This window comes from Cygnus olor, chromosome 3 (genome assembly GCF_009769625.2).
Source record: "Cygnus olor isolate bCygOlo1 chromosome 3, bCygOlo1.pri.v2, whole genome shotgun sequence".
Taxonomy (NCBI): Eukaryota; Metazoa; Chordata; class Aves; order Anseriformes; family Anatidae; genus Cygnus; species Cygnus olor.
The window spans coordinates 39,408,399-39,429,196 of NC_049171.1; the positions used below are offsets into that span (position 1 = coordinate 39,408,399).

Consider the following 20,798-nt stretch of genomic DNA (forward strand, 5'->3'; position numbering starts at 1 on the left):
CAACAGTAAAGGACAAAATGCGAGCTTGCATAAACCTGGCAAACGTTCACCTTGTCTCACTGCAAAATTCACTACAGGTCTACTCTGGAAACCCATCCCTCTCCTTTTTAACAACCACAGTAGTGGATTACATGACACAAGTGAGCCTGGCATTACAGCGCTTCATCATGCTTTCTCCTAGTGGATCAGATTTTATTTTATTACAAGATTATAGTGATTCCAGCATGCAGATTTGTTTTTTTTTTTTCCTTAGGCAATCATAAACATACATATTAAAAGATCTAACTATCTATCTAGGCATTTTAACTTCTATTTAAGCGCTCTTTAGAATACAGACTTGATGAAGTGCTGAACTCCAGATTAACGACCACACTATCAGCATTAATCATTTCTCTGGCAGCAGTTAATCCGTTTAGCAAAGTTATTTATCTAGTTCCCACTCTCCTTTTTAAAGAGAAGTAGCAGTTAGCATACTAATCACCGTGGCTTGCCTTTGCAGCACATTTTACTTCCTTGGGAAAAAATAATACAAGGATTAGATCCAAAAATATAGTGCATCTTAAAAGCAGCATATACCCTTAGAAAGACATTTAATAAATTACTTGTACAATATATAAAATAATAGTTTTATACTGCAGCATCAAACTCTGACGCCTGAGTCATCATATGTTAGGAAGTTTGTGATATAAATACTGGGATCTCCTGATAACACAGCCAACATTTTGCTTTTGCATTTTGCATGTTTTCTGTTTTGTTTTCTCTCTCTCTGTTTCTGTTTTTTTCTTTTTAATTTTTTTTGCACTACCTTTTTGTTCCAGAATCAGCTTGCAATGAGCTTTAATTGTGTTCAAGGCACCCCCAGAGAACGCAGAGAAACAAACACATTATATAGTGTAGTACTCACCTGACAAAGCATAACGAGCCTAAATGAAATGAGGTTTCCTGGCGATACAAGGATAGCAATGGCAAAGGAAGAGGAGGACTAGGTACAGCCTGGACAAAGCTTCGAGGACTCGCATGCCCATGAGAGCGCTGCAGCGCCCAGCAGGGAGACAGGGGCTCGTCACACCCTTCCCAAGCACTGCCTGGCAGGACAGATGCTGCACGTGTCCTCTTTGACAAATGCAAAGAGATTCTCACTTAAGATCATGGTGACCATTGGCCAAACTCTTCACACTAATAAATACTGCAGTCACCTTTTTTTTTTTTTTTCTTTTTGTTCTTTTCTTTCTAACGGTGTCCTTGTGGTCAGCTGTTTTGACCTCATGATGAGAGCAGCTGGGTATGCTAACTGACGTCCAGGTCTGAAACTAATTCTCCCAATGCCTTCCTTTAAAGTTAGCCCGGTAACAGTTTTGAGAGCCACGTGGTTCAGAATAGCAAAAAAAACCCTCAAGACGAAATAGAAACAAAAAACAACCACCACCACCACCAAAAAAAAAAAAAACCCACTGAAAAACCATGATACATGTAAATATAGGAAGCAATGACACAAAATCAGCCACTTCTAATGGGAAAGAATGAAATCAAACATCCAGAAAAGCTCACGGGGGAGGGAAAGAGAGCGAGAGGAGAGAAAAGGTTGAGGAAGAGACACTTATTTGAGCAGTGGTTTTAAACACCAGTTCCCAAGGTAGAGGAAATCAAGAGACCCAGCACCAGTATGAAGCCAGGTCAAACCTAAGAGCTGCAGCGCAATGGGTTGTGTGGGTGGGTTTTTTAAACCGTTGGAATGAGGTCAAGAGTACCAGTTGCACATGAGTTGTTAGTAGAGTAAATCTTCATGTCAGGAAGCAAGTTAAAACTTGGTTTTACGCTCATAAAACATTCTACCTATTGATATATATAGGAGGTCACTTAAAAATTAAAAAAAAAAGGCAACAGAAAAACATCTTTAAAATACTGTGTCAGTTGACCCTTCCCTCCCTCCGCCCCAGCCCCCCCCAAGTAGCTATGAGTCTATAATGTGATTCACATTTAGTTTTAAATTCTAGCTTTCACCATGGTCTCATAGAAACAAAACTTCTCTGCGAAGCACAGAACTGCTTTGCAACGTCAATGAATCCAAAGGAAAATCCAATCCCCCCGCAAGAGCTTCTCACTCAGTTACCTGCAAAAGGTGGCCGGGAGGGGGTTCAAATAGTTTTAGCTTAAGCTCTTGTAAAAAGAAAGGACGACTCCTCCCCCTTTTTCAACCGTGTGAACTAGGAGTTTATGGCATTCGTATACTTTTGAACATCTAAAGGTAAGGATTTTGTACAGTAATGATTAATACTTAAACATAAATATTCTCCTACATTATATACTAGATTTTCTTTGTACATGCGGGGAAAAAAAGTATTTTCAACAAACATGGCACATGCTATATGCATTTCCTCCTCGGTAGCTCGGCTACAATAGTGTGGGTGCAGAGGGTAAGAGCAAGACTTTGTGGCAAGCGCGCGACGGTCCATGAGCACAGTCTGAAGATGGAAGAAGGGGAGAGAGGGAGCTGATTCCTCCTCCAAGGTAAAGATGCTGATCTACTGGGTGCCTCAAAAAAAGCACCAGCGCACACCTCGAGTGTAAACGTTAGTGCAGAAGACCACATTATCGCCCAGTGCTTCTGAGAAGCCGCTATCCCCCCACACTCTTTTTGTCTTTTTTTTGAACAGGTGTGAACAGCTGGTCAATTTTTTCAGCAAGAACAAACAATATCAGCCAGTAAAGCACACGACAGTCGTCGCCCAGGATAAAGCCACGCAACCTGGCACACGTAGGGCAAAGAACCACAAAAGAAAAACTCAGTACACTTAGAGTAATAATAATTATTAAAAAAGCATTAGGAGGACGCTCTTCTGTCTACACTGTACATACAGCTGTTATGCTCGAAAAGCTGCTGTCTCACACAGTCATAACATGAGTCAACATCGCTTCAGATACAAATCCAATACAGTTACAACTAAGCCAATTCACTGAGTAGTCTCCTTTGAGACCGGGCTCTTTTAGCTGCGGTTTGTGCTGAGGGCAATGCTGCAGGACGAGAGGATCCTGGAACACAAGAACTGGAAGGGTAAGCGACCCGAGTGGGTGTCGACAGACGTGTGATTTGCTCTTAGAGGATACAGTGCTAACTTGACTTCTGTAGGGAAACCAAAGTCAACGGTTAGGGGTCTGATCCTGCAACTCTTCCTACCCAGGCAGGATCTCTGCCTTCGCCAGACCCACCTCTGCAGCTCGGGTCTGGCGAAGGAAACAGGTAATGTCTGAGGAAAGCTGAGGTGAGGCTACAGGGACTACTCGGAGCAGCAGTTGCTTCCATGAGTAAAGGATGCAGACCGGGGCTGGAAAAGAAGCCCCCCCGAAGTGTATTGATGTGATCTCCGTTTACTTTACTTCGTGGAACGTATGATGAACGGATCCAGTTGTCAAATACGTTTTTCTCTAAAGAGTGAAATATACTTTACCCTATAAGAATCCAAAAGCATCATTAACAGCACTTAAGCTTGGTTTGTGAAACAGAAAGAAGTCTGAATATAAAAATAATTCAAGCAGATTCTCTTTACAAATTGTATAGTGAATTCAGTATTTGGCAAGACCGTTTTTTACTACATAATGAGCTCCTGAGTGTTTGTCTATTAGCTAAAACTTTTCTATTTTCTTTAAGCCATAAAGCAAAGAAAACCATATACTCAAGTTATACTGAAGTCACGACTTCATTTATGAAAAGAGGTTTGACCAGAAACTCAGTGCAAGTGGCAAAGTTGACCATTACTGTACAGTATCTGCAAGAAAATAAAATAAATCCACATTGCTCAAGTGGCACGAAATGGCTGTGCCAAAAAAATGTCTATAATAAAATCTCAAATAAGCTTCCAACATTAAAATTTTATAAATAAGTACAAATTGAATGATATTGCTGAACTGAGAACCGAGAAAAAAAATAATCGTGTAACAAGTTACCAAACTAGTTCTAGCATTGAAGACAAAAAGGAATGTTGGAACTTGTTTATACAATGTAAATGAAAGCTTCCAGTTTGTAGGATGAGAAAAATTGAGGCATGCAGGGACTTTTGCATATGGATATATATATTTTATATATATTATATATAATATGTACAGTTTAGCTATAAAACTTTGATGTGTAAAGAAGCTGTCTTCAATGAAAAATTGAACATTCAGAGGAAATTCCTGAGTTAGGGTTTTGTGACATGGGCCACTGAGAAAAAAGCTGCGGTTGGGTCCTCAGAGGTGTTATGTCCATCCCTGTTAAGATTGAAATCAACATACAAAAACAGACAGTGTTGCCACTGTTTAGTTCCCTGCCTGAGCAAGGGATAGCACCATTGTGAAGATAACTCCTGCTTGTAGAGAGGAGGGAATACTTAAAACAGTATTGCTGCTAAGACCACTGTAGTGTGCACCAAATACGTTCTTCTAGACAACGAATGAACACTGCCACTGGCTGACTGAAGAACACCTGACCAGGTGTAACGTTAAGGTTACAAGTCACTAGGTGTAATCTTTCCTAGGCTGTTCATCTGTTGTACATTTATCAGTCATTTCCTGACAGAAGTCTACCGTGACCGTTTGGCTACTCTGCTCTCGCGGAAGCTCTCTCTCGGGGTAAGTACCTGGCTCAGCTCCATCCAAACCCCCGCCGCCGGCCGAGCAATTCTCCGAGACGTTGTTGGGCAGCCAGGGTGCTCCCAGTTGCACCGAGCCTTGCTCCGAGCAGCACTGCATGCTCTCCCCGACGCACTGGGACGGCACCAGGCTCTGCTCCACGCCGGCTGGGGAGGGGCTGATGGTGGTGGCTGTCTGCAGATCCATGGGCCTGAGAACGGGGCAGTATCGGTGGAGGGCTTGGATCTGTTCTGGGCTCTGCATGTCTCTACACACTTCTTGGGAAAGACACGAGAAGTTGTCTAGCAATTCTCCCATGCTTGCTTTCAGCTGGTTCCTTTCTGAGAGCAATTTCTCTTTCTCACACACCTGGAAAAGAAAGAAGGCACCTTAGTTTGATGACAGGCCATCCACTGGCAGCACAGTCCAGACACGCATCCAGCAGCACCCAAGCAGAACTCTAACACGTCACGGTTATTTTTACAGGGTTGAGGAAAAGCCACAAAGCCATCAGATATTGACCACCGTGAGGCCTGTGTGGACTGCAATTTGGGAAACAGCTTCAGAAAAACATTTGAGTTGGAAGAGGGTAAAGTCATAAGTTACTCCCTTAATAATTAGTTACCTTAATAGACTAAAGCTGCTGGATGTATGATATAAAAAACTCTGACAGAAACACTTTGATGGAGAAAAGCCATTATCCATCCAACCAAGAAGAAATCAGGGACTAGTTGATGAAGTTGTGTTGCAGACCACCCCCAGATGCTGGGGCAGTCAGTCAGGCTCCTTTGGCCCACGTCCCAGCTGAACACCCATTCCCACTGCAAGGCATGGTATTCAGAGGAGATGATTGGGGCCAGGGTGGGCTCTGTGGCCTGTGCCATGGTTTGTTTTTGTATGTCCTGGTGCTTACTGGCTTGGGTTGGACCTAACCAAGATATTTTTATGAAGACCTGTGTGAAAACCCTAAAAGTAGGCTTAAGGAAAGGTTGGACTTGGTGCTTAGGGACATGGTTTAGTGGGTGACATTGGTGGTAGGGTGATGGTTGGACCAGATGATCTTGGAGGTCTCTTCCAACCCTAATGATTCTATGATTCTTTCTCATGCACATGCTTGGGAGGCAAATGAGGAAGAGTCAGGCACAGAGCCAGACCCAGTCTGGGGTTACACCACTAAAAACTGGTGTTGACCCAGTGCAGAACAAGGAGGATGGTCCAGCTGCAGAGCAGCCCACCACCCGGGAAGGCAGGCACACAACTCGAGGGAGTAGATTAGATTTGGTAGAGTACAAGAGCTACTTCCAGAGCTCAGGTGGCCCTGACAGCAGCGCACCGTGTACCTCACCTAGTAACACTGCTAAACCCAAGCTGCCTCGGCATCTGAGGAGTGAAACCCCCTTGCTCCGATAATCCAGCTACGGGTGCTTGCTACAGCTGATAGTACTACACTGGGTCCAAAGCCCACACCGGAAGCGTGCAGCTGTGAGAATGAGAGCAGTGTACATGAAAAGAACCAACTGCTGAAATATTGATAAATCTATCAAGAAAACATAAAAATAATAAAAAAATAAACAGATGCTCAAGTACATCTTGAGATAATGAATTATGGAAGAGAATATGCTGTGAGTTTGCAGGGAAAAAAAAAAGTGAGTTGGTAAATGGATGAGTGAAGGAACGCAGGCAAAAACCCCCTATCTATCAAACTCAGAAGATGCAACCATGTCACTCACTGTCTGCTGCGAAACCATCTGTGTCAAGGAGATGGGTGACTTACAGGAAATAAGTGCAGTGGGAAGAAAGGGTCTTTCATTTAAAAACAACAAAACAAAACAAAAAAACAGCAGCCAAGCGAAAACCCCTTAAACCCTAGTACCACTACATAATGAAGGAGAATGGAAATTACCGGTCACAAAGCGGACAGAAGATGACAAAAGAATTTCCAGTGACCACGTATTGTGTCAGGTCAATTGGAGTTTCACTGCTGGTTTTCCTAAGAGTAGAAGTACGGCCTCAAAGCAGACAATTTGCTCGGACTGTATGTGTATGGGGAGAGGGCAGGAGTGCTGGAGAGGCACTATTAAGGTTGCATGAGTTTATTTTTGTCACTTTATACTTCTGCACACCTCATGATTGTCTTTGTTGTGAATGATCTTTTTCAAAATGATGCACCCGAGCCCATTTGCTACCTGGACTAAGTACAGTTTGCTAAATAAAAAATTTAAAATTTCTTTCAAAGACCCCTGAACCTCAAAGGGGTTTTGGTTCCTGAAATTCACCAGGGATCAAGCCCATGAGGTCACTCGTAAGCCTTTCATTCATTTCTCAGAGGTGGGCATGCTGGGGAGGGAAGGGGACTTGAAAAATGTATTTTGCCTATACATGGTTCCTTATGCTAGATAATAAAGGCTATTTCACAAGATTGCATAAACCCCAATGAACCCAAATTAATTTGCAAGTGGAGGCTACAGGTATCAAACCCAAGCCGCCCTTGGTGCTAGTCCAGCCCTTACAGCACCGCCCCAGGTGCTCACTGCTAGAGACGGGTACCCCTCTCCACCAGCAGCCCGGCGTAGAGGGACGTGTGTGTGCAGCTGAGACGGAGCCTGCCTCTCCTGACAACCTAGATTACGCACCTCCTTCTCACCCTGCAGAACCTCTGACTCATCTGCGTGCACCGTGGATTACACTCGGTGAAGGAAGCGGTTGCTCAGTATTTTGTTTATCTTTGATGTTTTGTTTGTTTTGTACCAGTCAAGCTCTACTCTTAAAAACATTTTTATTTTTTTCCCCCGCCAGGGCTTCAGCAGCGTGGCATTTGAAGGCTTCACAAGCCTTGATGATTTAAGCCTCCCAACCAGCTTGTCGGGTCAGTGTCACCTCCATCTTACAGATGGGAAGCAGGCACGCTCAGGCAGTAAGTGACTAACCCGAAGCACTGCGGCTTTGTGCCATTTGTAGGGTGGCGATAACTCAGCTTCCTCCAACAGATCCCTGCCTCTTTCACACTACGCTTGCTACAGCTTGTGCAGAGAACGGAGTACGCTAAAGGCCACCTTCAACATGCAACCTGTTACAATCAGAACAAGAAGCACCCGATTTCCCAGACCCACTGAGTTCAACCTACAGCTGAGCGTATTTCAAATGTGCACATAGGCATTTAAACCAAAAACACTAAATAACCTTTAATTTTAATGGAAACAGGGTACACAGAGAACTCTGAAGGGAAATCAGCTTCAGCTCATTTTGTTTTATTTATGTGAATGAATTAATTTATCACTTGGATATTCAAAGTTTAATGTTGGACTTCTAAATCTCTGCTGCAAAATTAAATCAAACTGCCCGGTCCTTCATGCTACACACGCTGCTTCTCATAATGGCTCAACTGGGACTCTTACCCTGCTTTTGACATCTCAGAGAGCTTTTAGGACTTTTAAGCAGATCAGGAGGTGCCAACCCATTTTGAAGTTAATGTTGCATTCCTCCCACTGAGTGATACCCTGTAGACACATCTTCCTCCCTGACTCTTGTCTTAAGCTTTTTATTTTTGGCCTGTACCTGCTTGCTTTCTCAATGGGCAGAAGGGCAGGGGAAGAAAAGCAGCCCACGTCAAAATGGACAGGAGATTTTTTAGTTAATTTTTCTATGGCTGAAATGTCTGTATCTGACATAGCTCTTCAGGTGATCTTGTTTAGTCGTGGATAGAAAAAGTCAATTCTGGGCTGTACCTCAACTCCTCTGATGCACGATGAGACAAACCAGACTTGACAGGTATCTATTTCCCTTCACCGATGATAAAGGAAAACAGGACAACTAACTCCAAAGTGGGTGTCTATAGTATAGGCATCTGTGTTTAGCCACCTAAACCACACCCGAGGCACCCACGCCATGACTGAAAGAGAGAGGAATTTCCTGAGCAGCCATTTAGCGTTGTTCCAGTCACCTCGCCTTCTTGGATTAAAAAGTGTTCCTGTTGTACGGTGACACCCTGGCACGCAGGAGACCCATCCCCAGAGTGGCCTACTGCCAGAGACACCCATCGAGGAGGGTCAGGGCAAACCAACAGCTGTCACCTAAACCCAGTGCGTGGGATGTGGGGGCTGCGTGGAGTGGGAACAGGCCTCTTGTGTTATATGGCTCTTGCAAGTGGGTTCAGTCCATGGCACAGCAGGAGGGTTAGAAGGAGGGAGGAAGAAAGCAGGAGCAAGGAGGAACATGCCCTTGCCATCCTGCTGCCCTAAACCCAGGGATGTCCACTTGTTTTTTGTTCTCCTTGCCATTTCTGCCATTTGATCAGTGAATGAAAGCACTGAAGAAAAGGCATAGCAAGCTGAAAGATCCTGAAAATACTGAGCTGCTCTCCAGAACACCAAAGAGAAAGAAAATCGTGATGTAAAGATGAAGTTGGCCCAGCCAGAGCAGAGTCTGGACCACATAAACTCTGGAGGTCCCTCCACACCCTAACCCTTTTGAGAACACTATGAATCCATGTCCAATACACTTACTAAGGCAGTGAAGCATGGATGTGGGGCTCGGACGAGGAAATGCCTTTGTGGATGCACTCTAAGTACTGAGGGTAAGTGAAACTGCAAGAAGGGAGCTGTGATACAGACTTCTCTCCCCTTCCAACTCACTCAACAACCTACTTTTGAGATATTAAAAAAAATGTATGTATTTAGGTCTAATTTCACCAGCATTTTGTGTTTTCCATACATGCTGTATATACATACATCCTAATTCACTTTTCTATATTAAATTGTTGCACTAGTGGCTTCGCTTACTTGCACACAACCTTACACACTGACTGAACCAACTAAACTCTGGGTGGGAATAGCTGTCGGTACCCTGCACGTTGCAGAGTGAGGGTGTGAGGTGCTGCGGTGAACGCGTGCCACTCACCAACTTGCGGATTTCACATTCGAGGTTCTGAATACAGTCCAGTTTTCTCTTGCGGCAGCGCTGAGCTGCAATTCGGTTCTTGCTGCGCCGGCGAACATCATGGATGAACTCGAGCTGTTCTGAGGTTAACTTGTGCATCTTTATCATCATCTGGAAATCATTCCTTGGAAGATCTGTGATTTGATCAACAGGAAAAGGAAGTTTCACCTAAAATGAACAAATGTGAGACAAAAGCAGACAAAGAGTCATATTTTGCTTGCTGAGTGCAAGCTGAACACTGAAGCAGAAGGACTATTAGCAATGCTCCCACCCCTTAAATAAACAACACACAAAGTGTTATAACGAGCAAGTATTTAACACTCCCTTGTGGCGCATTGGAGAGGTCCAGCTGGTAAGGATCAGGCTATGATGTTACTGAGATCAGCAGTATTGATGAATCCCACATAAAAATTCTACCCTTCAAAAAAGCCCTAATAACCAAACTCCTTGCGTTAAAAAAGGCTCCTTTCACTATGAGACATGGCCTTTTGGAAACAGTGGAGTGCCTCACCATTATTAATTTCAAACCAGTTTCAGGGAACAGGCTATTACTGCAGCAGGCAACCTGTCTCTGCATGGTCTGCGGGACTGAAACTTTGATTAGGTGTGAGGTTAAAAATGCAACTGGACACCTCAAATGGATGACAGACACCATACCACAATTAGGACAGGTTGTATAAGCAGCATTTCAAATGAGCAGTACAGCACAGAAGAAGAAAGGGCCAGAGAATTGGGATGCAACATATCTTACCTTCCTAAAACATATGCAATTTTAAAGAAATCGGTATATACGAAAATTCCAATACAGTGAAGAGTACCCAAGCCGCATTTCTTGGAAAAACAAAACAAAACAAAAAACAAAACAACAACAACAAAAACAAGCCAACAGTCCAAAACCTCAGCTATTTGCATTAAATAGTTTTCCTTCTGTCCACAATCTGCCATTCTGTTTGAACCACAGACCAGCGGCAGGAGCTACAGGTTGTGACTTCAGATATTCCAACCCCCTCTTGAACTCTTAGTGAACCTGGAGAAAGGCAGATGTGCTCAAAGACTTCGGTTAGATTTTCTTCAGAAACCTATCAGCTCGCTCAAATTAAAGACATCTTGGCTCCCTACAAGCCCTGCTTCACTTATCGTTTGAGATTGATAATACAACTATGCAAAACGCAATGTTTCAAGGTGTGCTGCTGTATTTGGTGGTAAAATAAGACTAAGTTCACAAATCTGAAGGAGATGACAACTTGAGTAACTGGATTGACCCTTTCTTTTTTAGTCATACCCACACTGACCAAAAGATGGCAGTAAATATTTACGTTTCTGTGCTGGTTTGGTACGCTGCAACCTCTTTCAAACAAGGGGACTATTCTTTAGACACGCCACCAAAGAAAATAGATTGAAGTTTCTCCAGCCAAGCAAAAGACTCTGGTTGAAAAGGTCCTTTGATACTTAAAACATGGTTATCGTCCTCAAATGGCGCACTTCAGTCATGTGGAGATAAATAGCAGCACAGCTTAGAAGTCTCTGCAGTTTGTGAAGGACGCTCACCCACCCACCCACCCACCCCAGCACCTCTGGCGGCAGCCAGCTCCCTGCCTTGCTTATCAGCTTGCACTTTCCAGGGCTCCCTTGTTGTTGCTCTGTGTTTCTCCAAGCCTGGGCCACGTGAAACCCGGCGCAAACACCCGCAGTATCCTTTCACACGGTTTCATGCCCTGAACATTGCCCCTCTGTCCCCACCTGTGAAACTGGGGCTCAGCCACCGCTTTGCGGCGCGTTACTTTGCAGGTCAGCTTGTGGCCCTGCCAACATCCCCCCCACGCCTGCTTGTACGCAGAAGTCGACCTTAGACATGGTGATGTGGATGCCTCGTTTACAGACTGCTGCCTAACGGCATGAAACCTCTTTGATTTCCCCGTCCTACCCTTTGGACGGTAAACACAAGCTCGGTGTCAGCTGCTTTTCTCTCAAGCTTCACCCAGGGTCTGAAAATGAAAACAGCCACTGAAAGGCACCACAGTCTCGCTGCAAAAACACTCCTTTCACATTCAGTTTTCGCTCATTTGCTCCAGTCCCAAGCTGAAAGTGATGTTAAACTTTATTCTTCCTTCCCTCTCCCTTTCAAAACATGTTTATCTGCAAGCAGGAAACGTGCCTGCATTTTGAACAGGAATGAAATGGAATTGACTTAAATCTGTCGGGTAGAAGTTGCTGAAGGGAAATGGAAAAATGGAGAGAAACATGTTCAGAAAATAAAAAATAGACTGAAAATAAAATATCTATGCAGCAGGGCAAAGGCTGCTATCAGTACAGCCAGCATAATCCCACTCCTGTCATATGCAGCACTGCACAGGATTAAAAAAGTGAAAGGGAGAGTGGAAGTGAGTCAGACCCATTTCCTTCACCATCCACATAATTTTTATTGCCTGTCTCCCTCTCCTCAATTAGCTGTCAACTGGAAAAAAAAAAAAGCCACTCTTTGGCATGGACACAATGAATAACTACACGGTGGTATTGCTGCAGTGAGAGGCTATCGGCTTTAACGTCGATGCAGGGCAGGCTTCTCAGCCGGTTTTTTATTGCAGCAGAGCCACAAGTCAGTTTACAAGAGCTGATGGCTGAGCCGCGGGTGGGATTTGGCTGAGAGCTGTCTAAAACAATGGGCTGAGACTTGCTCGTGTCCCAGTCCCTGCTGCTGGCATCACGGGCAGAGAGAGCCCCTTGGAGAGCAACGCGCCCTGCCTGGCTTCTCCTTCTCCCTGGCCACAGACGGAGCTGAGATGGGACTTAGAAAAGATGCTTTCTCTTCAGGTATCTGAGTGAGATGAGAGAAGGCTTACCTCGGCTGTCCTGAAAAGGATACTCCATCTTTTCTAAGCTGTGGAAGAAAAGCCCAGCAAGTATGTTTCCCTGTAAACTGTTCTTTCGAATAACTATGAATTATATCCAGGAAATATCTGTGTACTCGGGCTTGGACTATTTCAGAATGAGAAAAAAGTAAGCAGGATGCCCACTCCTTTCATCAGTTACTCCAGCCAGAGCTAACCGCACGGAGAATGGAGCTCTTAAATCTCCACTATCGACACAGTTACACTTTCTCTGATTTTTTACACCAGTAGCAGAGGCTGTGTTTTCACCACACCACAAACAAGCCAGCACTTTCCACTACTGCTGCAGCCTCGGCTGCCCCTGATTCTGGCTGATACACTCCGTAGAGGACAGCCAACCCACCCTGGTGAAAAATATAACTTGTTTATGATTTTGCGGCATTTTTTCCTCAGTGTACTAGTCCCTGCTGCTGTCCTTCCCCCTCTCTTTTAGTTTGGAATAAAGGACCAAGGCCCTGTATTCACTCTCACTAAGATATGAATGTCAAGTGTCAGGAATTTCCTTATCTCATGAGTTACATTAGCTTTTTCACTATTTCTTTATATCTAAATTTCAACATCGTCTTCCGTGAGCTGCCAAGTGCTAGTGGAGATACTGAACTTCCCAAGCCTGGCTTAACATCACAGTAAATAAAAGGATTCATCCAATATGCATGAGAAAAGACAATCATTATGTATCGGGCATGGCAGAACTGAGTGGAACCAACAAGACCTTTATAAATGGTTCAAAATCTTGGCCATTTGCTCTAGAGCTGTAGGAAACAAAGCTGTGCCTTAATGCTCTTGCATTGAAAGTCAGAGCTCTGGCACTAAAAATTGCCCAGCCCTTGGAAAGCTCTCAGGACCCACCCAAGCAATCGGACACAGGGGCTGAATCATAGCAATGCTTTTTTTGACATAAAAGGGGCAAACTGCTCCACAGAGAAGAGCCCAACGCATACTGGTATTTTTCCTTGTTTCTTCCTTAGCATGCAAGTCGTTCTTCCACAAACCCCAGGAAGAAATTCAGCCCAAGTCAGGAACTGAGGTGTGCCCTCCTGTGTCTTAGGGGCTTGGCTGCCTACACACTACTGGAGGCACCATTTGTGGTCCCAGAGAAAAGGGACCATAGCTGATTGAATTTGGGTGGAGACTACCTAGGCAGCACAAGGCAATGGGCCCCACTTTGTGTAACAGAGAGCACAGCCAGGATGTATGCCCACCAGTTTCCTCACCCTGCTGCTTACAGGCATAGGCAAAGCCCTCCAAGCACATCTTTTCAGGTGTCAACCACACCGGCACAGCAGAGGACTGTAAGAGGAAAACGGCGAGCCCAGGCAGAGAGGAACTAGCATTGTGTTAACAAACCAGGCCTGAAAATGCCTCAGTCGGCAGGTCCTTGGGGTCCCAGCGCCGACAGCCTGCCCTACTTGGCACGGCACGACTGGTGGCCACATGCTCACCGGGGGCAGAGTCCGGCCTCACCTCCTGAGGGCCACGAGGGGTGTCTGGGTCAGTAAATGGCTCCCGAGAAGAAAGGCACTGCTGTGCACTCAGCAGAGGCGGCCTGGGTAACCTCTGCATTTGCCACCTGCCTCAGAGAAGGGGACGGTCCCATGGCCAAGGGCTTTAACCCAAGCGTCAGGAGGCTTGGGCTGAGCTCTTGGCCTTTAGCCCATGACTTGGGCTTCTATTCAGATCCCAAACCGCTGGTGCTTAACGTGCTGGGCTGGCCTCTGCCTGGTCCCTGCTCACAGTGTCCTCAGCCTCGTCCCTATGAAGGGCAGGACAACACACCCTCCTGCCCTTCTGGGATCAGGGGTACAGACCCAACAGGGATCAGGTACAGACCTCTGACAGAAGCCACTGGTACACCTGAGAAGGGCAGAGCAGGCAGTGAAATGAAGGGAGGAAAAGTGCAGTACTTCTCTGAAAAATCTGCTTTTGCAGGAAAAAAAAATCAATGCAAAGAGCACTTCAAGAGCTCCAGCAAGGGCTTCAGCTCAGGTCATAACAGAATTGATTTTAGGCTGCGATGAAACAATATGGGGAGCTGAAAGTGTTGAAAAGGACCTTCCTGAAATTTCAGGTTAATAATCGAAAGCTCTCACTGATGTAGCGCAGTAATTCTCTGCTGCCTGCATGGGTACCACTCCTGCTGAAAAGAGGGAAAGAAACAAAACTGCCGTCAAGTTTACCTTGCAAGACTGCTGTTTGACAAGACTGCACTGAACCAGATGTTGCCAAACACAATCCCAGGGCTCTGCTGATGCTGCTGGGGGTCCTGGTCAGGAGAGCATCCACCAGACACAGCACAGGCAACTCAGCACTGCTCGGGTAGGTTTTTGGTACAGCAGCTTTGGTTTACCTTTAGTTTACTCCTCCTCCCCTGTGGCCCTGGCTTACACAGCTCTGCTAACCATCACCAGACAGAGAAAGGGCGGCTGCCTGTCACTTAACATGGACGGTTTTGGACTCTCACTAAAGGTTATTATTTGCCTACCGTACCCTCAGTGGTTCAATTGCATTAGCTCTGCCTTTCTGAAAATTTCCTTTGAAAAGTGAGTCACGAACCCAGGCGGGAAACTCTTTTGAAATATAAATGAAAGACACATTGAATGCAATTCTCTAGGCAGCAATACTTCTTGGAAAGCTCAAGTCTCTTACCTTGTCCTACCCGTGTTTATTCTTTCCCTAAGAAAACTCACTCATCAAATTAGATTGAACAGGGATTTTTTTTTTTAACTGGTTTAGTAGTATGCTATTCTTTACAAGTTTTCCAACAGGAAACAAACAAACGGAGATACTTGAGGAAAATGAATACCAAGAAAAATAGGTAGTGCTGAAATTTCTCTCCCTAACTAGGTTAACAGATTGACAGACTACTTCCTTCTCAACAATTCATTATTTCAGGACTTATTGTTTTGTTGTTGCTATTTTAAGCAGGGTTGTCAGAACCTGTTTGCAAAGCACGGAGCCTAAGTCTTCTTTTTAGTGTTACATCCCAATACTTGTTTTTTAACTGCCACTGGAGGCCTGATAAAGCTGGGTAAAAAGAGCAACACAAGCTCTTAAGCATTTCTGTAAGGTCCCAGCAGCTCAAGTAACAGTTCTGGTCCTGCACCTCTCTAACTTTGGGATTGGGACACTCCGAGTTCCACTTGCTTCTTCTATCACAAAGTGTTCAGGAAGAAAACTATCAGGCACCTCTGGGTGCCTCCTTTAATGGGAAGAAAAATAAAAGGCAAAGCCATCCAGAAGAGGATTTACCAGCGGTGTTCCAGGGGCTGCCACCCCCTCTGATACTTGTGACTGTGGTCTGCAGCACCATATGGGTCCAGGTGCACATCTGGGTCACCTTCACCCACGTTGAAGTCACACCAAGCCCTAGCATCCCTCTCCAAAGCCCATTTTTGGCACCGAATGCCTTGGGCACGTACTCCTCCATGGCACTGGTCTGGAGGAAAGCAGATTGCCCTAAAAAGCAGAGAGACCTTCTACTTACTTTCTCATACACTCAATATACTAGCAGACGATGTTTTGTGACATTAATTCTGGCACTGGCAGCACTCTGGGACCCAAATCAAGACCAACAAGGTCCAAATTCCAGGGGAACTTAGCAGCTTGGTGAGATAACCCAGGGTCAGAGTCCATCAGGGTTGCTCCCACCAAGCTGTCCCACCAAAACAAAAGCCCACCTGCTGCAGTAAGCCTGCACGTCGCTCCCACCTATCTTATCAGGTGCTTTTTGGAGAAAAACCCAGCAAACACAGCAAGGGACAAGGGACCAGTCTGGGAAGCTGTCAGGACAGCAAGGTCAAACCAACAACTTTGTGAGTGGAGATTCACACGCAGCTTTTAAAGGGAGGTGAAGGACAGAAAGCAGCATGTTTCAGAGCACACTGTGTCTCCTCATGTTTTAATGGCAACCAAGCTGTTAAAGCCAGGTAGAGTGACATATACAAGAACTTCCACAAGCTATATTTTCTCCTTACATATTTTCTACTATATGGTTAAACATATCCTTTGCTGAGGATCCCACAGCAGTGGATCTTGCAGGATCACAGGACACACACCCCAAGTTGCTGTATACCACAACAGCGTTTAATGAGGCTGTGGTGTCCTTTCATGTATTGGTAACAACCTTTAAAAATTCAGACAAATTCAGACAAAATCTGAACGGAAGCATTAATGTGATATGTTTACTTTTGGCTTGCTCTGGGTAATGCAGTACCACCTCAGAGAGCATTATTTTCCTCACCATATTTTAACTCATAGCAAATGCCTCGCAAAAGCAAGAAAAAAAAAAAAAAAGGCAAAAAAAGTGTAGCAAAACCCTCCTAGCCCGACACATGTGCCTATCATGGCGCACTGAGTCTGACTCCTGCAGCCCACTCGTTTGCTCCTTTTGTGATTGCTTCTCTTTTTTCCATGCTCTCCTGCACGCATATGCACACCACTTTTGGGAACCACCAAACACAGTCCCCTATATCCTTCTCATTTGACTCCTCTGGGGTCACCGCTGCTGCAGCATCTCCACGCAATTAGCCAATTATGACAGCTAATTAGTCATCAAACCCCAAAAGGCTAACCTCCCGCCCTCCTCACTGTACCCTGCTGTGCATTAGCCCCTGCTGAGCAAGCAGCACACATGGGTGGAAATCCAACGCCTTCCTCAATCCCACCCCCTGCTCTTTTTCACCCCTCATAAACGCAGCACTTCAGGGAGTGCCAGACTGCAAATAACCTTGGTATTTCCGAGCAGAATAGTTCTGCACGGCTGCTGTAGGGCCTCCTGAGTGAGGTCCGACGCAGAATATTCCAGACAGTCTTCCAAGGAGACTCCTCTCTCTGCTGCATGTCCCCAGCTGAGCATATAGAACGGAGAAGAACTGTCCTGCCAGAACTACTGGTGCAGCATGTTAGGGATGAAGGACACCAGAGGCTCCCCAGGCTGTTCAGCTAAGAACAGAAGAGCTAAGCAGAAAAATACCTCAATAAAGGAATGGTACATGTCTGTCTGAAAGGTATCCTCCAGAGCCTGGGAGGCAGTGGGAATAAAGACTAAAGGATAAAGCAAAGTTCCCTCTTCTCACCCCTAGCCCACAGCTAAGCCACCTGGTTCTGCGCTGGCTGCTCACTGCATGTGAACCCCCAGACTAGCTCCCACTGCTCCCTGCACTAAAGCGCAAGCTCTCAGTGAAGCATTTTAGCATTACTGGAGAAGCCAGGCACATGGTTGCACCCAGACACTCTCCAGTTCATGCAGTTTCCAATGCAACTCGATGAAAACATCCAGTCTTTTTTCAGCTTCTGTGCTCCACAACACATCTCCATGAATGAAGAGTTCCCTCACCCTAGTCACTTTACACAGCCCATATTTCCAATCCCAGGTAACTAGTCATCACCACAGGATTTCCAGCTGGCCCATCTCTGGTTTTAAAGCAGGATTCTTTCTCCTCCCTCTCTTGGGAGAGCCTTAAGGAAATTCACAGCACGTTCTTCAGTCCTGGACTGTCTTCCTGCTATTCTAACAGCCCTGTAATATCAAGGATAACTTCTCTTAGGAACCACTGATGCAACAGTTGGTGGAGCTTGCAACCCAAGTGTGGTCATGGCGGGCTGCCCAACCCTCAGTGTCAATGAAGGCACAGCTTTAGGTTGCTAAAACACAACCCCAGTGGTTGGAACCCCAGAGCTGGAACCACCTTGACAAACACTGAGGCTGAAGAACAGTGCTTTGTGTCACGCACGTGGCTAAGGGAGGGAGAACAGGACACTGCCAGAACCCCTCTGCACACAAACTCAGTCTCATCATTCAGCAGTTTGTGATTGCCCAATACTGCGATGCTGATAAGCACTGAACATCTCGGAGGTCAAACAGGCATATTTACGGGAAGTTAACCACGTGGGCTCAGCTGATGAGGGAATAAACAGAAGTTACTCTTTGCCTCTATAAACAAAGAAAGTGCTGGGAAAACGCCAAGACATTTGAGAGAATAAAGGAGCAATTAATTGGGTCACAACGACTGTCATATATGTACTTATCTTAAATCCCTACCTCATGCCCTCTGTCTTGCACAGGACATGATTCACTGTCTGCTTCTGAGAATGACCCAGACTCATCGCTGGAGTTTGTTCCATAGGATGGCTCACATTTAATCTGGGCTCGGACTGGGTTGTACAATCCATCTCCCACCACGCCGGGCTCCTGGTGCTCGGGCGCCAGGAATCGGGGGCCTTGGGAGCAGGGGGAAGAGGAGAGCTCACAAAGACGCAGACTACAGGGAGAGCCGCCGCTGCCGTCCTCTGCGTACGAGTAGGAAGAGCATGAGCTGGAGGTCCTGGTTCTGGTTTCCAAAGGAGGCGAGCGAGGGCAAACTTTAATTGGCACTGGACAGCTGGTGTTCGGCCGCATCCTTCCCGACAAGTGATCAGCTGTCAGTCCGCTGTGGGAATAGGTCTGGGAGCTGGGCAGAGACTGGCTGCCACCAGCCCACAGACCCTTTGGCACAGTCTCAGTGAGGTCTTTGTCCAAGCTGCTCACACCAGAATATGAATGCACCGAAGTGTTTACTTGGTCACAAGCGTTTGAAGAGAATATAACACTCCTCCTGTCCAGTTCCCCTTCTTGCTTACAGAGAGTTTCAAAGCCGGGCCCCCTGAGCGGCGATCCCACTGTGAAGTTGGAAGCATCCTTCTGCATGGCATGGGACTGTCCATAGTTCCCCGTGAAAGGGACATAATCAGTTTTGTGGTCACCCTGAGTTGTCCCTTTTTCAAAAGGGCATGCTGGACTCCTGCCAAAGTGCTGTTGGGAAGTGCTGGGGAAGCCAACCAAATCTATGCTTTTTGTTCTGTTGAAGAAAGACCGCAAGCAAGAAGGAGAGGACCCACTTTTCGGCCTGTCGACACAAGTGGGGCTTGGCTGTTTCCTGTCCATTTCAACATCCCCTTCTTTATCCCTGATGTCAGGTTCATCTCCAGACAGGCAAAGTGTGATGCTTTCTTCATCGTTCTCTTCATTTTGAGGCTCGCTTTTTATCTGCCCCATAGCAAGTCCTGATTTGAGGCCATTTCCAGAGCTCTCTTCGCTGAATGTGCTTGCAAAACCTGAGGTACTGATGTGTGATGTGTTGTAGACATTCTTGGTACAAGCAAGCTGGTATTTCTTGTATCTGGGGTACCGTGTTACTGCATCTTTGTCCAAATTGTCCTTGCTATCTCTCAGCATGTCAGGGTCAGGCAGCATCCCTTCTCCTTTGTCTGCTCCAGCAACAGTGGCTTCAAAATTGAAGGACTCCTGGTGCATTCTCTCTCTTGGGCAAGATATTTTTGACGTCTCCGATTCCATTGTCTCCTCCTCGTCTCCATCCGAGTTCTCTTCATCGTGCATGCGCTGACAGGTGGTATCTTTTTTGCACAGGAACAGGCCATCTTCATTGTTCAGCAGCTGTGTCTGAAGGAAGCTGAAGCAGGAGTCCTCCAGGTTGTGCATGCGCAGGAACTCAGCGCAGTGGATGACCTCCTGGATGTTTTCTCTGCTGAGTAACAGCTTCGCAGTGTAGGCAAACTGTAGCAATGGACCAAATCCCCTGACAGTGACCTGCAAAAAAAAGAGAGGGAAATTGCCAGCATTACTATCAGCTCTTGCTCTCATCCCAAATCCTCCACTGCGTAGTTAGATAACCTAACGTATCTGTCATCTGGAAATAAATACCGCATGGTACCACCTTTCTTCTGTCAGGTCAGCAATGATGCTACATGCAGTAACAAATACAACCACCTTTATTTTGCTTCTGTACATCATTGTGCAGGTTAATCACTGTTTTGCTCAAATAACTTGAAGACCTATGAACTAAGACTCTGCTGTAATAAAAGACTGAAAAAACAGGCTAGTGTGTAAGCTGCTAATTCTTGGATGGATCTTATTTTCACTTTGATGCAGCACGTTACCATCAATGTAGCAATTCAGATTTGATTCTTCTGCTCTGATGGAAGCCCTGGTGAACAACCATTTCAAACTTACGATACCATTTAAGTCCCAAAGGTGTTTTGTGAAGGAAGCATTTAATATTATAGAAAAATGCCTTTCTTTTCGTCCACATTTTTGCAAGCCACTACTTAATAAATAACAGCTAAATACTGGCTGCATAGCTCTTTCTCCATCCCATGGAGATTATTTCTTCTCATATTATTTCTGATTTTAGTGAGTTTAAGGTACAGCTGACAGGAAAGAAATCCATAGTCATAATTCAAGTAATGCAATCACTCTACGTACCACTTCAGTACATAGTTTTCCATCATTTTCTTTGTAGAAAGAGTAACAACTGTTTCCAGGCATGTATGGGTGTGAGTCATGCACCTTTACTTGTCCTTTTTTTTTTTAAA

General features: G+C 45.5%; 1 protein-coding gene across 3 annotated transcripts in view; it reads right to left on the reverse strand.

The window, feature by feature from the left end:
* Positions 1-605: 605 nt before the first annotated feature.
* The window catches only part of BACH2 (BTB domain and CNC homolog 2), a 78,920-nt gene continuing 58,727 nt past the window's right edge, over positions 606-20,798 (reverse strand). For all 3 annotated transcript variants that reach the window (XM_040550480.1, XM_040550479.1, XM_040550478.1), the window contains exons 3-5: positions 18,469-20,013; positions 9,502-9,708; positions 606-4,974 (exon numbers count right to left, since the gene is read on the reverse strand). In XM_040550480.1, coding sequence (XP_040406414.1) covers positions 4,492-4,974; positions 9,502-9,708; positions 18,469-20,013 — 2,235 coding nt within the window. In that variant the 3' untranslated portion in view covers positions 606-4,491. The remainder of the gene's footprint in view (positions 4,975-9,501; positions 9,709-18,468; positions 20,014-20,798) is intronic.